General features: G+C 40.2%; 1 protein-coding gene across 1 annotated transcript in view; it reads left to right on the top strand.

Moving 5' to 3' along the window:
• Positions 1-1,023: 1,023 nt before the first annotated feature.
• TWSG1 (twisted gastrulation BMP signaling modulator 1) overlaps positions 1,024-13,888 on the top strand; it is a 21,173-nt gene continuing 8,308 nt past the window's right edge. Inside the window, exons 1-3 of the mRNA XM_010085778.1 lie at positions 1,024-1,183; positions 8,572-8,671; positions 12,923-13,189. Of these exons, the coding sequence (XP_010084080.1) occupies positions 1,061-1,183; positions 8,572-8,671; positions 12,923-13,189 (490 nt within the window). The 5' untranslated portion in view covers positions 1,024-1,060. The remainder of the gene's footprint in view (positions 1,184-8,571; positions 8,672-12,922; positions 13,190-13,888) is intronic.

The following is a 13,888-nucleotide window of genomic DNA, read 5'->3' as shown; positions in this document are numbered from 1 at the left end:
GTTCATAAAGCAAAAAGACATTTCTAGATACAGAAAGAAAGAAATCCAGTGCCCTATTAGCATTTTTTCCTTCTTATGAGAACAATACAGGCTCACTGTAAGCTTGCCCAAACATGGGCTGCCTTTTATTATATGTTGGTATGGTGCCTGGTGCAGTGGGGTCCTCTTTGGATTGGGTTCACATGCTAAGCACAAGTAAGAACTCAGGGACACACCACTGACATGCTGTATTTATAATGTATACCACCTGCCGGGATGCGGGCTTTTCACAAAGGGAGAAAGGTGGAATGCCTTGAACAAACCCAGTTCTTCTGTCTGAAGTAGTAGATGCTTGGTCTCCTGTTGACTGCAGTCACTCGTGTGGCTCCTGAAAGTTACGTTGTTCAAAGTCTCCTGTACCTTTTTTTTTTTTTTCAAATGTTGATGGCTGTATTCTAAAAAAAGCTAAAAACACCTTTCTGATTGAATTGAATTGAAAGTCTACATGACATCTAACGGTCAGTATGAAAACAACTGTCTACGTCAAAGAGATGAAGCAGCTTACCTTACGCTTGTCGTAAAAGGTTGCCATATAGCTTTGGTCCTAGACACTTGCGTGTGCCCTTAGCCAGAGGAGGTACTGCATGAAACCTGTCTGTCCGCTTTATGCACTTACAGAATTAGGTCTTCATTGGTGGGTTTTCTCTTCTGAGGCGTTGTGTGATTGTCACTGTTTATAAGATATCATGTTTGATATTGCAAACTCAAGATTGTTCACCTTGAGTTTATTGCAGTGCAAGAGCAGAAAGCTTCAGATAAACAAGTTGGCTGGGGGAGAAGGAGGTGGGTTTGTTGTTAAGTACCACAACTTGACCTTTTTCTTTTTCTTTTTCTTTTTCTTTTTCTTTTTCTTTTTCTTTTTTTTTTTTTTCCTCACAAAAAAATTGTGAATCTTTTTTGAAGGAACTGCAAGGGGGAAGAAAAGTAGGATTTAACTCTTTTCCCAATAGCCTTTTCAGTTGCTGGTGTTTATTTCAGTGCTGGTTGCAGAACTTGTGAAAATTGCTCACCTGCAGGAAACATGAGGTCGCAGTACATCACGGTGCCCACAGTCGCTCTCCTTCTGTTCCTGCTGTGGATCCAGATGTCAACAGGCTGCAATAAGGCTCTCTGTGCTAGTGACGTCAGTAAATGCCTGATACAGGTATGAGTCGCGTTTTCTTTATTTGCTTTTAAGCATTTAAGAAAGAGTTCTGAAGCTGTGTCTTGAAAAGATCCAGTGATGATTTTTTTTTAATGTTAAATAGTGGGGTTTTTTTTAAGAAGTTAATTATGGTGTCCACATGTAAATACAGATTAACAACCATTTTTTAGACAAGTGCATGGGCATTTTTCTTTTTTTAATGGAAACATTTTCAAGTCAAGGATTGTGATTACTGGTTATTGTTAGAAGCCACTACTAGTCATGCTGTTAGTTTTTAGTCTCTTTCTTCTTTATTAGTGATATTATGAACAAGCAGCAATTTAAAACAGACATTTTACTAGAAGATTTTCTGTACACAACAATTGCTCTTTAAAGATATCTGCAATACCAGCAGTTCAAACATGCTTACAACATTCCCATACCTGTCTGAGGTGTAGCCCTTAACTTGAGGTCTGTCCGCTTTCTTAACTCTCCCGGCCCATGCAGAGGGTCAGTAGTTGATGCCTGTTGTTCTCCATAACATCAGATTTGTATGATTGATGAAAAGATGCCTAAAAACTCACATGAGAGAACTAACACGAATAGGGACCTAACTTGTCTTAGAGTCCTGAGGTGCATTTGGAAAAGCTTTTTGATCAGGAGGGACCTATGGCTACTAATGGTAGCGAGCAAGCTCTAAAGGCATGCAGATCTACCTTAAAAAAACAAAAACAAAACACAAAAAAAAACCAACCAACCAAAAAAAACCAACTTTTGAGTTGAACTGGTAGTCAATGGATGTTGAGCTCAAATCCAGCCACTGCTTTTGACTCACTGTGTGTTTGTCCGCACAGTGAAAGAAACAGACTGAAACCAAGCTGCTCTTCTTACAGCAGGAGTTAAGAGGCATGGAGTGCAGCAGAACAAAAGCACCTCGTGTAGCAGAATTGCAAGCAGTTCTGGTATCTACCAAGTAATTATTTACTGGTGGTGTACTGAGCATGCTTCTTGACTCCATATTGAAAAAGGAGGCATCGTGTGGTCAATTGCAGCTTCTTTAAAATAAACCATTTCTTACTGCTTCTTTGTGGACTGGAAATACAAAAGCAGGCAGCACAAACATACTGTAATGTATGATCACAGTCTGAAATGTGATGCAGCAGTGGCATGAAGCATTTCCATGTTTCCTTAATTTCATTGACTTCTGTATAACATTTTTCTGGTTTACAAATAAAAATACTTGCCAGATTCACAAATCTGTCCCATGCAATGACTGTAGGCTGAACTGGCTTCTTTCTGGCTTCTGCACTGCCATTGCTTTGAAAAAAACAAAAAAGAAAGAAATTGCTGCTTCTCCTAGCCCAACCATGGTCTGTGGAGTTGTTAAATATGGGAGGAAGAAAGAGGCTTTTGACTTTTACCTTTTCAAAGACAATGCCAGTGTTCTTGCTGGTACATTGGGCATTGTGCACTGCACAAGTTTCTTCTGTTGCATTTTTTCAAATCACCTCTAGGCTCGAAACCTCTAAAAAATAAGATGCTATCTGTGGTGTTGAATGTACGAAACACTTAAATACCAAGTGCAGTGGTACAGATTTGTTGATTCTAGGGGAAAGCTGTTGGTCCAGATGAAGGGGAAAACAGTGAAGATCTAGTGACTCGTTGTCCTGTGCCACTGATGGAGTCCACCATCCATAAGAGCACAGACATCTCCTTCTCAAGGAATCACTTACCTTTTATTGAGTCAAGCTTGAGACACTCAGCATTTAGACTTTATTTTTATGAGGTAGTCTATTCTGAATAGAGTACAGCCCAGGAGAAGTGGAACTAATGCTACTGGAGTCCTTCCTCAGCTGGGAATAAAGTGGTTGAGGTTCAGCGCTCTGTGGAGGTGGCTCACACGACTGAGCTTCACTTGGATCATGTTGGCATGTCTGTAGTGACACAGCCTTGTGCAGGCAGAGAGACCCCTGTACTGCTTTCCTTGTTGTAGGTGTCTTCTCTTTTATTTTGTACAGGTGATGTGGAATCCCTTGTTAAAGCATTTCCCTAAAATCAAAATCGTATGCAATTCTCTGAGACCCTGAAGTAACCAAGGCCATGTGAATTGTGTACAGTTATGGGGGAATTACGCTCTTCTTTTTCACCATCTGACTGCTCTCTTCCTGCAGACAGGCCTGACATACCAGTCAGTATTCATTCTTTGTACAATAGATCAGGTTAGACTAGTCTGATTGTGGATATGAAGACTCCTAAAGCTTTGACTTGTAGCAATTGTCATCTTTCTTCTTGGCTTTTTTTCTTTTTGAAAGTCTTCAGAACTGTTGTGGCCAAAGCCCTGCACTGGTATGAGAAGTGTGGATTATTTCCTGAGTAGGCATACAAGTAGAGTATATCTGTGTAATTTTTTTTTTCCTCTAAACCCTTCTGGAGAAATCTGAACTTAAAATACTGCGTTGTGTGAGTTTGCTTGACTGTTGCATGACATTTTTCCCCAACCGATTTTTATAACTGTTCTAGTTCGGCAGAATCTGTGGCTTGAAACCAAGATAATGTCACTCGGAGATAACTGGGGAGCAAACAGAATGTGAATGTTTGTCATTTGTCATCTGCATCTGCGTGCAGACAGTGAGCTGCCTGTCTTAGAGACATGATGAGACAAAAGACCCACTCTCTCAAAAAGCATAGGGTTAACAAAAATATTTTTGCCAGCATGGCTAGAAGTCAGGACAGTCATTAACTGCCACTCCTTAGGAGCTGTTCTGCTTAAGGGTGGTCCCTACATAAATATTTATTTTGTTAGGTCCAGAACAGAGCATGAGATCAACAAATTGCGTGCATTCAGCTTTCATTTTACATCTTGAAGCTCTAGCTTCATTGGTGCTCTCATAGTTGTCTATTTATTTTTCTGTAAGCAAAGGTCTATAAGAAAATAGCTTCAGGCATCTCTCCACATAAGCTTAGCCTTCGCAGAAAACTGTGTGGCTTCCTGTACTTGTTCAAGGGAGTTGTGGATGAGATGTAGGAGTGTAGGCAGAGTGGGACCACAAAATTAGTTCCCTTGAAGGGTTTGGATGTAGCTCCTTCCCATGTCTTTGGGATTGGGGCATTGAAGTCAATAACTGACTGTTACCTTGCTTTTCAGGTAGACCGTAGAGCCCTGGTTGCACACAGCATGTGTGTTGCAGTGTTTATTCTAGCACATCTGTTGTTGACTTGGACGCATGAGTTGTTTTGATATTTCCACGTGTGGAGGAGATGAGAAGGCCAGTTACGCTCGCTGGGTGGAGTGGAGGCATATATTGTGTTCTTGCAACATGGAGGAAATCCTTGAAGGCAGAAACCTCCAGGATGGGACATTCCCACAATTGTTCGTTGTTGAGGCGAGTTGTTGAGGCGAGTCCCAGGCTGGCTCTTGTGGTGCGGAGCTAACTGCAGTAGTCAGGCTTGGGTGGTGTGTCCATCTTGTGCTGGTAGCTAAGCTTTGCTGTCTCATGTGCAACAGCTCTTTAAACTACTGCTGTACGTAGGAAACAAACGGTGCCGTAGTTCAAGCATGAATTTCAGATCCCTCTAAAGAGGGATTGTTCTCCAGAGGACCAGAGTTTTCTATCCCAAGTACTACATGCCTGCAGTCACCTTGGCTGGTGTGGTATCGTTTTGATTAAAATCTCTCTCTCCGTTTTTGTCTTCACCTCCTGTTAATCTTGTGTACAAACTTGTCAGCTTGAAAGGATTTCCAAGATTTCTTAGCCCTGTGGTATGAAATAAACACCACTCCTTAACTTCAGGGCTTAGACATCTAAAAATTACTTTTAGTGTGTATGTTGTAGCTGTAGTAGGTAAGGCTGTTCGGTTAACAAAACACTTCTGGCTGGTTTGCTTCCAGGAGATTTTTCTGTTATTAAACTGTTCTGGGAAAAAAACATTTAGCTCTTTTTCTTTCACTCCCCCTTCCTCTTTGCAAAGATGTTGCCAATGCCTTCAGGTCCAGTTTCTCACTGCACTGAGAAAATAGTCTCTGTCATTTCAAGAAAGCTTTGAAAAAATGCAAGTGTTACATATCTTATAAAAATCTTTATTTACTCTCTGGAGCAGAAGTATCTTTATTGTACGAACATGCCTGCTTCCTACTTAATGCTGTATTTTTAGATTGAGAGACTTATTTCTTGCCTAGCAAAATACATTTTCCAATGCACCTTCAGTAGTTCAGCTTGGGAAGTTGCCAAGTTGACTTATGAGTAATATTTTCTTCCACTGACTCCTCACCACCCCCGGCTATCAACAAGGAACGTTTCTCATTCTGCCTCACTTCACCCACGTCTCATGTAAGCATTCTTTTAAAAAGATGTATCCTGTACAAGTATCCAATGTGGATGAGTCAGGCAGAAGGACTCAAGAGGGCTTAAGGAAACCATGTATGTGCAAACACATATGTGGAAAAACATACAGTTATTGCCGTGAAGAGGCAGTCGAAGTCTGAGAAGGAGTGAGCTGGAGAACTGTGCAGAAGACTAATTAGGTTGCTCTTTCTTCCCTCCTCCTCCAAGTTGAAAAAAAAAAAAAAGTAAAAATAAAAATAGAAAATAAAATAAAATAAAAAATTACGCTGTTCATAAGCCCTTCCTATAAAAATAAAGTTGTTAAAATACTGGTAGGTGTAGTGATGTTATCCCAAGCTAGTGCTTACACATATCGAAACTAAGCAGAAATTTTTTTATTACATTGCAAATGTATAATTTAAGGTTACATTTAATTCAGTCAGAATATTCTTCTCTTAAACTCACGGAGTGCAACCCATCAAACTGAAACAACTGAAATTTAGTGGATTTTCTGACTTTGATTCATACATTACATTTAATAGTTCACGGAGAATTGCCTCTTCCCACATACTGGCTTGTTGGTGTTGCCATGTCTTTAATAAGTATGAAGCTGTTTGTCCAGTTTTAATGTTGAAGAACAAATATATAGGATATTTTTAATGCTAATATATACTAATATTATTCTCTGGCCAAGGTAACAGTACTTTACTCATGGTTGTTTATAAAATTGTTTTATTCAGGCATTTTATTCTCAAGGCTGACATAATCTGTTTATCAAACAGTAAGATAAATATTTTAGAAATGCATCACTCATTCACATAAGTCATCTTTCTAAGTTTGTGGTGTCTCCTCTTGTGGAAAAAAAAAGTATATTTATAAATGAGCCTGTTTTTCATCTTTCACTTGGAAACAGCATAGTAATAGGTGACATTAATAAACTTTGAGGATGAAAAAGTAAAAAGTCTTGGTAATTCTCTACTCTGTAAATAAAAATTCAGGGCTCACTAAGATTGCATGTTGCAGAGATCCATGTGGAGCAGGAGTTCACACTCGATCACTCAGCAGCACGAACAGTTCACATTAAGCTGTGCAGGTGACAGCATTTCTCAGTGTTACGTAGAACACACAGTAGTTGGTGAATTTTGTTTCTTTGCTGGCTTCCAGAAGGTTTGTGATCTGAGATGAAGTGAGTGGAAAAATAAGGGATCCATGCATTTATACTGCATTAATACATAGCAGCGTGACTGCAGCAGGTTTGGGGGTTCAGTTTTAGTCCAGAACTTGGAGCCCTGAACCTTCTTTCGCTGTATTCTTAAACCTTGTCCCCAGCTGGACCTTGCTCTGGCATCACCCTGTGAAGTGCAGTCTTTGGTCTTCTGTGGGCCTGCGAGAGCTGGTGCGAGGGAGGGCTGATCCCTGTGTAACTCACCTGGCTGTGGACACTTGCAGTTGCCAGTGTTGCAGAAAAGAGAACAGCGGTTGTGCGTGACCAGGGGCATCTCTGTGCCTTGCCTTGCCTAGCAAATGTGCTCCTGATGTTTGGTAGAAAAGATGGCTCCTTTCTCCCTTACCTGATGCTTCTTAACAACAGCAAGCAAATAATTATTTTTAAAAAGTGGAATTTTGCCCACTCAGCTTCTTGCCAAGGCACTACAGAAAGACTTTGCAGATGATGTTTGTGTCTGCTTGCAAGGAGTGGTGTCCCTGATCCAGCTGTGGTTAGCTGATGTGGAGCCTGGGTGGTGGGGTGGTGACTCCAGGTTAGGAGAATTTCACACCAAACCATCCTTCTGCCCTTCCTTCCTCCTGACCGTGCTGCAGTGTGTCCCTCTCCTGCCTCTGGAGAATGGGATCAAAGAGCAGGGATGGGCATCACCTTCTCCTGGCCTGGTGTGTAGCAGAGATTTCTCAATGGCTCTTCCAGTAAAGCTGCGGGTAGGAAGGACCCCGTGGTCAATGTTTCCAGGAACAGGGTTTTGATTTCTCACCAGTTGTGCGTAACGTGATAGTTAGGCAGGCGTCATCAAAACCAAATTCTTAGTGCAACCAAATGTGACTTCTTGACTGTCCACATTTTGCAGTGCGGCGTAATTCAAGCCCATATATTATCATGTAGCCACAGTCTTTCAGATGAACTGGAATTACTAGTACAGGTTTGAGCTAGAGGGAAGGAGACCGCCTCATTTTTAGATTTCCTTCATCTGTTTAGGCTATTTCCATGCTTTGAGGTCCATAAGTGTATGTCTCCAGCAGGACTACTGAAACAGTACTTTAAGGCTTAGGTAACATGAAGAGAAAAGTTTGCCTTCTTGCTTCCATGCCTTTTCCATTTTTCTAGCTTAATAACAGTTAAAGAAAAATTAATGTGCATACCATTTCACTTTCTAGAGGCTCCAGAAGTGTTGGAAGTATCCCAAGGTGTTGATTTGAGGGAAGGGAGGGAGTGGGTTGTTTTCATAATAGCAAAAATTAATCAGCTGGACCTGGGGAAGAAAAATAATCTGGTCACTAATATTGCAAATGGAGAACAATGTGTAGCATGCATTCAGAGATGCACAAAATCCTGTGGTGCGGTGACTTAATCAAGTAAGGTCCTTTTAGAATCCACAAATAGGGGTGATGGTAGACGTGTAGATGGTAGATCTTGAGTATGCGCATGCTGCTTATAGTAACTTCCTTTTTAAACTAAATTATAAGGTATGTGCACTATTTATATATAAAGAAACATCCTTCTTTGAATTTCCTGTTGTGATTGGGAAAAACACTCAAAGAACTTGTAGATTTCAGGCATATGTAGAAGTGCACACACCTTTCTCATGAGTAGGATTTTTTTTTTTCTTTTAAATGCTGACTTCAAATTTGTCTTTAGAATGTCACCTTTAAAAAAAAAAAAAGCTTGCAAAAGATCCTTTTGTAAACTAAGATTGGTTCTTTGGCTGGAACTGTTTTACCGTTTACTCAGTGTATTAGCGTACTAAGCTTTTTTAATGCTGTAATTTGAGTTGCGGCTTGAGGAAGAATTGCTCTGCCATGTTAGCATTTCACATCTGGGATTGCTGCGGTGTAATGAGTTTCTGTTGTTTGCAGGAGCTGTGTCAATGCCGCCCAGGGGAAGGGAACTGTTCCTGCTGTAAGGAGTGCATGCTCTGCCTGGGCACACTTTGGGATGAGTGCTGTGACTGTGTTGGTAAGTTTGCATTTCTTTGAGGTTTTTTGTTGTTTTTTCCTAAATTGCTTCCTCCTGCCACATGCTGAGCTCACAGTCTTATAATAGAAGTAAAACTTCAGGACAAAATCTGTACTTTAAACATCTTACAGCTCCTTCTGTGGCTACTGAATAAATTACTGTGGGGAACCAAACATTTGAAGGCTCTATGTGCTCTATGGAGTGAGGGGTGGCAGCAGTCCAGATTTTGCTTGGTTAATGTCAGTGGAACTGACTCGTTGTCTCTAAAACATAAACTCTTTCTTGAACTGTCATCTTGAGGAAACTACACAGCACCTGCTTCATAACGTTGGATGCTGTATGGAGGTTTCTAGCTGTAAAGTGCGTTGACAGATACTGCACAGGGACGATTTGAAGTTTAAGTTCCCTTGTGAATCCTTGGTACTAGTAGTAAATGTACATTGCCCAATATTTTAGTTTTCTTTTATTTGCAAAAAGCACTATTTGTGGAGTGTAAGAAAGAGGCATAGAAGTTCTTACCGCAGGATTAGATGATAATCTGAACAAGAACAGCATTACTACTAACAGGCAGTGTTCAGAGTTTCCAGATCTCTGCAAGTGCTGCCCCTGTTTAAGGAGGACATATTCTAGATCCCTCTCTTGTTTTAAATATATTGAAAGCTTCATCCTTCTGTGGTTGCTGTAAGTCTCCCTCTGCTGCCATTCAGAATCCACCTGGCTTCCATAAGAGGGATGCGTCTCAAGTGTTGTACCTACTCTCAGCTTCTCTGGCTGGCTGGGTCTTCTCTGAATTTATGGAGACTATTAGCTTCAAAGTGCTCCTTTTCAGTGCAGTCCATTGCTTCTTCTGGTCCATCATGATGTCAATATGCTTTCTGATATCCTGTTTTTTGCTTGGTTCTGGCTAGCTTACCTTTGCTGTACTGTATTTTAGTAAGCAGTAGAGTGGCGTGGTCCTGCACATGTGTGATTCTTCCCAATGGCATAAAGTATTTTCACCCCCTGCACCTGTGGAGGATATACATTTACACAGAGACCCTAGAGTTTGTTTTTTCCTATTTGACCTGAAATCTTTTAGTGGGCTCCTTGAAAAATGAAAAAAAAGATACCTATTCTCCCCATCCCCTTTGCCCTTCTAATGTCTTGTTGATTTTTATAATGTAATACTAAAGTGTGCTGTTGTCATGTTCAGTCATAGGGGTGGGGAATAGGATAGTAGGTTATTTCCCTAGTTCAGAACAACCATTATCTGCTATAGAAAGGAAGGCTTAGTACGCTGTGCTAGGGAGAGGAAGAGCCTACTTTAGGACTGTGAAGAAAAAGAGATGAGTCCACACACAGGTTTTTTTTCTAAATGTGCAGATTACTCAGTGTTCTGCTGCTCTTTCCCATGGTGTTACCCAGCAGGGAAGTTAACAAGCTTTTAGGTTCAGTTTCCCAGTCCTGAGTAAACTGACACATCTCCTGATGGTTCTGCGGGTGCCTCAGACCTTGTTGATTCTATGGTATGGTCCTGTTCTTCTTCTCTTCAGTGTAGGGTCATCCTTGCTGTAGCCTTATTCAAATGAGGAAACAGGAGTGCATGCTGTACCCAGCTTCCTGGAAACGGTCCTTTGCTGATACTTGAGCTGATATTTAAGTCTCTTTATAAGCTGATCACGTCTAATGTAAAAGCAAATAGGTTGCCTTGTCCGTCAGGTGATGTCTGCTCTGAAGTCAGGAATTACCTCCTACCCTCCAGCATTAATTTTACTTCTGGTCAGTTGTTGTCCTGTGTTTTGTATGGATCTTCTCTCCCTTCTCCGACATGGACAAAGGCCCTAGAGAAGGGAGAACAACAGGTTCCTCTTTCCTATGTTTTTCTAAGCTTTGTGGTTAAGCTCTTCTAGTCCCTCGTGTAAAGGCTTGTCTGCTTCTGTCATTTCAATAGCTCATTTCTGCATCTTTTCATCCAAGAGAGATGGGACTGTGTACAACTTTGTGGGCTGGCTTAAATCTCCATGTGTGAACTGTGATGCTGGAAGGGAATTTGGATTTTCAGTAACAATATGTAGCAAGAGATGGGTAAGAGAGCAGACAAAAGAAGGAAAAATACTTAAATTGAAAGGAATATTTTATGGCTTGTTACAGTTGAATACATTTGTGTTTCTTTCAGTTGCAGGAGACCTAGCTGTAGCGTAATGGCATGGTTAAATTTTACATTCTGGTTATCAAATTTTGTCTTCCAAAGCGGTAATGTAGACATGTTTGTTCCTTACCTGCTGCCCTTCAGTTAAGCTTTTTTTTATTTTTGCTTTAATCAAGGCTACTGTATTCTGTTATAAAATTATAATTATTGTAATAAAAATACTCTTAAAAACAGTAAGAGGAAAGGATCTTTGTGGAATGAGTAGTTACCCATTAAACTATGAACAATGGTTTCTTGGTGCCATCTTAAGATAGTATTTTCATACTGGTTTGATATGCACATGAACTCTCTACATTCTGCAATCATTTGATAAACAATTTTGATGTTATTTTTTTCCTGTGTGTCCTTCTTACCAGTGAAATTTATTTTCTGAATTCAACCTGATGGAGGGGGTGTCTAGAAAAGCTCACTAGTTTCCATTTCACAGCATTAATGGAATGACATCAATTAGAGTGTACGTCTCTTGATGTATTTGTACAAAACTCTTACCTGGTTTGATATCGTCCTAATTAAATTTTAGGTGGGAATGTTGTATTACAATTGTATGGTGAGTATTCCAAGTGCTTACTTAAAGGTGATAATGCAGTGATGGAATTTTTTATTAAAGCTGGAATGCCTGTGGAGAACAAAGCTAGTTGAGAGGAATAGGAAAATAACTGGTTTCGGTAGGAAGTTTGTGTAAGTGGAATTATTTTTTAGTGTGACCTGATGTTGTTTGGAGGAGAGGCTTTTTTTTTTTCTGCCTAATACCTTTTCTATAGGAGCAGACTATCTTGTGTTGTTCCTATTATTAAGCGCTGATAGTGCTAACCACTCACTTAAGATTTGCCCGATCTCATGTGAGTCGCCATGGGTGAACTTCACTCTGTTTTGTTTGTTATGAAAATCCATCTACTTAGATTGAAAAGATTATGGGTTTGTATAAGGCTCTAGTTAAACATGATTTCTGAAGCTGGAGTCCTAATGTATCCACAGGGCAGGAGATGCTTCTCTGGTTGTGTGGGGCAGGTAAAACTGAATATTTATGTCCCGTATCACTTTGGTACTTCAAGTATTGGTATGCTCTGCAGCTGTAGCTGTCTAAAACTGTGTCTGTGAAACTACCCAAAATTATATCCAGATGTGCATGAGGAAAATTGATTTGTCTGTCTCTTGCCAGGTGACTTCTAATAGTGTTTTATGGCTTCTGAGTTTAAAGACCTATGCAGATACAACTTTTCTTTTTAGTCTTGGTTGTTTCAACGTTCAGATTAAATCAAGATACCTTTTAGTTTCATTGCTAGTCATAAATGTTAGTGCTTAAATGGCTAATGAAAAACAAAAACATTTTGTAGGAAGTGTCAAAGAGAAAAAACGATTATAAGGTTTCAAAAAAGATACCATGAAAGATGTTGAAAAATAAGAAAGAGGTAACCTGGAAATAAGCATTTTGCCTGTAGTGACCCCTCCAAGTAAGTAGCAAAATGAGGTTCATGTCAGCTGTCTCTAAACAGGTAAAGTAATTCTGACTCTTGCTCTCCCCAATAGTGATCTTTGCATCTCTGGCAGACAGCTAAAAAGTTTTTTTTGCAGCAGATGAGATCAAATTCTTGAATTGTGATCTAAAGTTTATTGTACCTCAGGACTTGTCAAGATACTATCTTTGTTCAGTCATAAGCTTTCATTCCAGATTTATGCTAGCATTGATTATATTGTGCTTTGTCTCTTTTCCCAGGGGAAGCAAACCTTTCGTTGAAACTGAAACTGTAATGCTAGAATAAAAGGGCAGCAAAGTGGTGTTTAGATGAGGTTTTTCTTTGCACTTGGATCTCACAAGTCACAGGTGTGTTTGTGTGTTTTGTGGAAGTCTGCAGAGATCTGAAACCTGCCATTATGGAAAGCTTGTCCTGCTGTATTCAGTGGCACTTCTGTTATTGAGCTAAGAGCGGGATATATGTGAAAGAGCTCTCTTCTGCTTAAGAAAAAAAAAAAAAAAGCAATTTTAATTTTCTAAATATTCCTGCCTGTTTCAAGGAGGTAAGTTTAGGGAGTTTTGTGTAACTTACTGTTTGATTCCTTTGCAGGTATGTGCAATCCTCGCAATTACAGTGACACACCTCCAACATCCAAGAGCACTGTCGAGGAGTTGCATGAACCAATTCCTTCACTTTTCCGGGCACTGACAGAAGGGGATACTCAGCTGAACTGGAACATTGTTTCCTTCCCTGTGGCAGAAGAACTGTCCCACCACGAGAACCTCGTTTCCTTTTTAGAAACAGTGAACCAGCCACAGCACCAAAATGTCTCTGTTCCAAGCAACAATGTCCACACACCTTACTCTAGTGACAAAGGTAACAAGTGTAGTGTCTAAATTCCTAGTGTTTCCTCACATCTCTTCCAGGAGCCTTTTGGTGCATAGCCTGTGCTTGTCTGTGCTCGCTTCTTCTTTTCCCATAAAAGTGTGAAAAGTTCAGTGTCATTTTGAGCATGACATAACAAAAGGAGTGAGGCAAAAGCACTGAGGGACATGGAAGTGTCTGATGATCTTAGTAGACACTGAACCACAAGAGTTCATTGTCTCTATAATTCTTCCTGTGGCATGAGGCAGTTTGTTCACGTTATTTCATGTGTACTGGCACGGTATGTTCTTTGACTTCCAAGCAGTTACCTGTAGCTTAGGAGAAAGGACAGACCAAAAACTGAATCCAAATCATGCATCAGTGCAGAGGTAGGCAGCTGAAACGCTTGGCTTCAGAGGTCTGAGAAAGACGCATGCCATAAACCGTTGTATCTGGAGTAGATGTTTATTTCTTTCGTCTGAGCTGGCATAACTTGAACTCTTTAGAAGGATGATTTGTAGGAAATCCAGGATTAATTGTAAACCTGAGTAAGATTAGCAACATCACTCTTTATGTTGAGGAGGGATATGTGACAGTCTTAAAAATAAGAAAATTTTGGGCAGGGGTTCAGCTTATGAATTCATTCCTCTTCTTCTAGATCAAGTGTTTTATATGCTCACCTTCAGTTTAGAGGACAGAATTCAGAATATT

Source organism: Pterocles gutturalis, unplaced genomic scaffold (assembly GCF_000699245.1).
Source record: "Pterocles gutturalis isolate BGI_N339 unplaced genomic scaffold, ASM69924v1 scaffold24215, whole genome shotgun sequence".
NCBI lineage: Eukaryota > Metazoa > Chordata > Aves > Pterocliformes > Pteroclidae > Pterocles > Pterocles gutturalis.
Note: the sequence above shows the minus strand (reverse complement) of the source record. Positions and strands in the feature narration are given on the sequence as shown.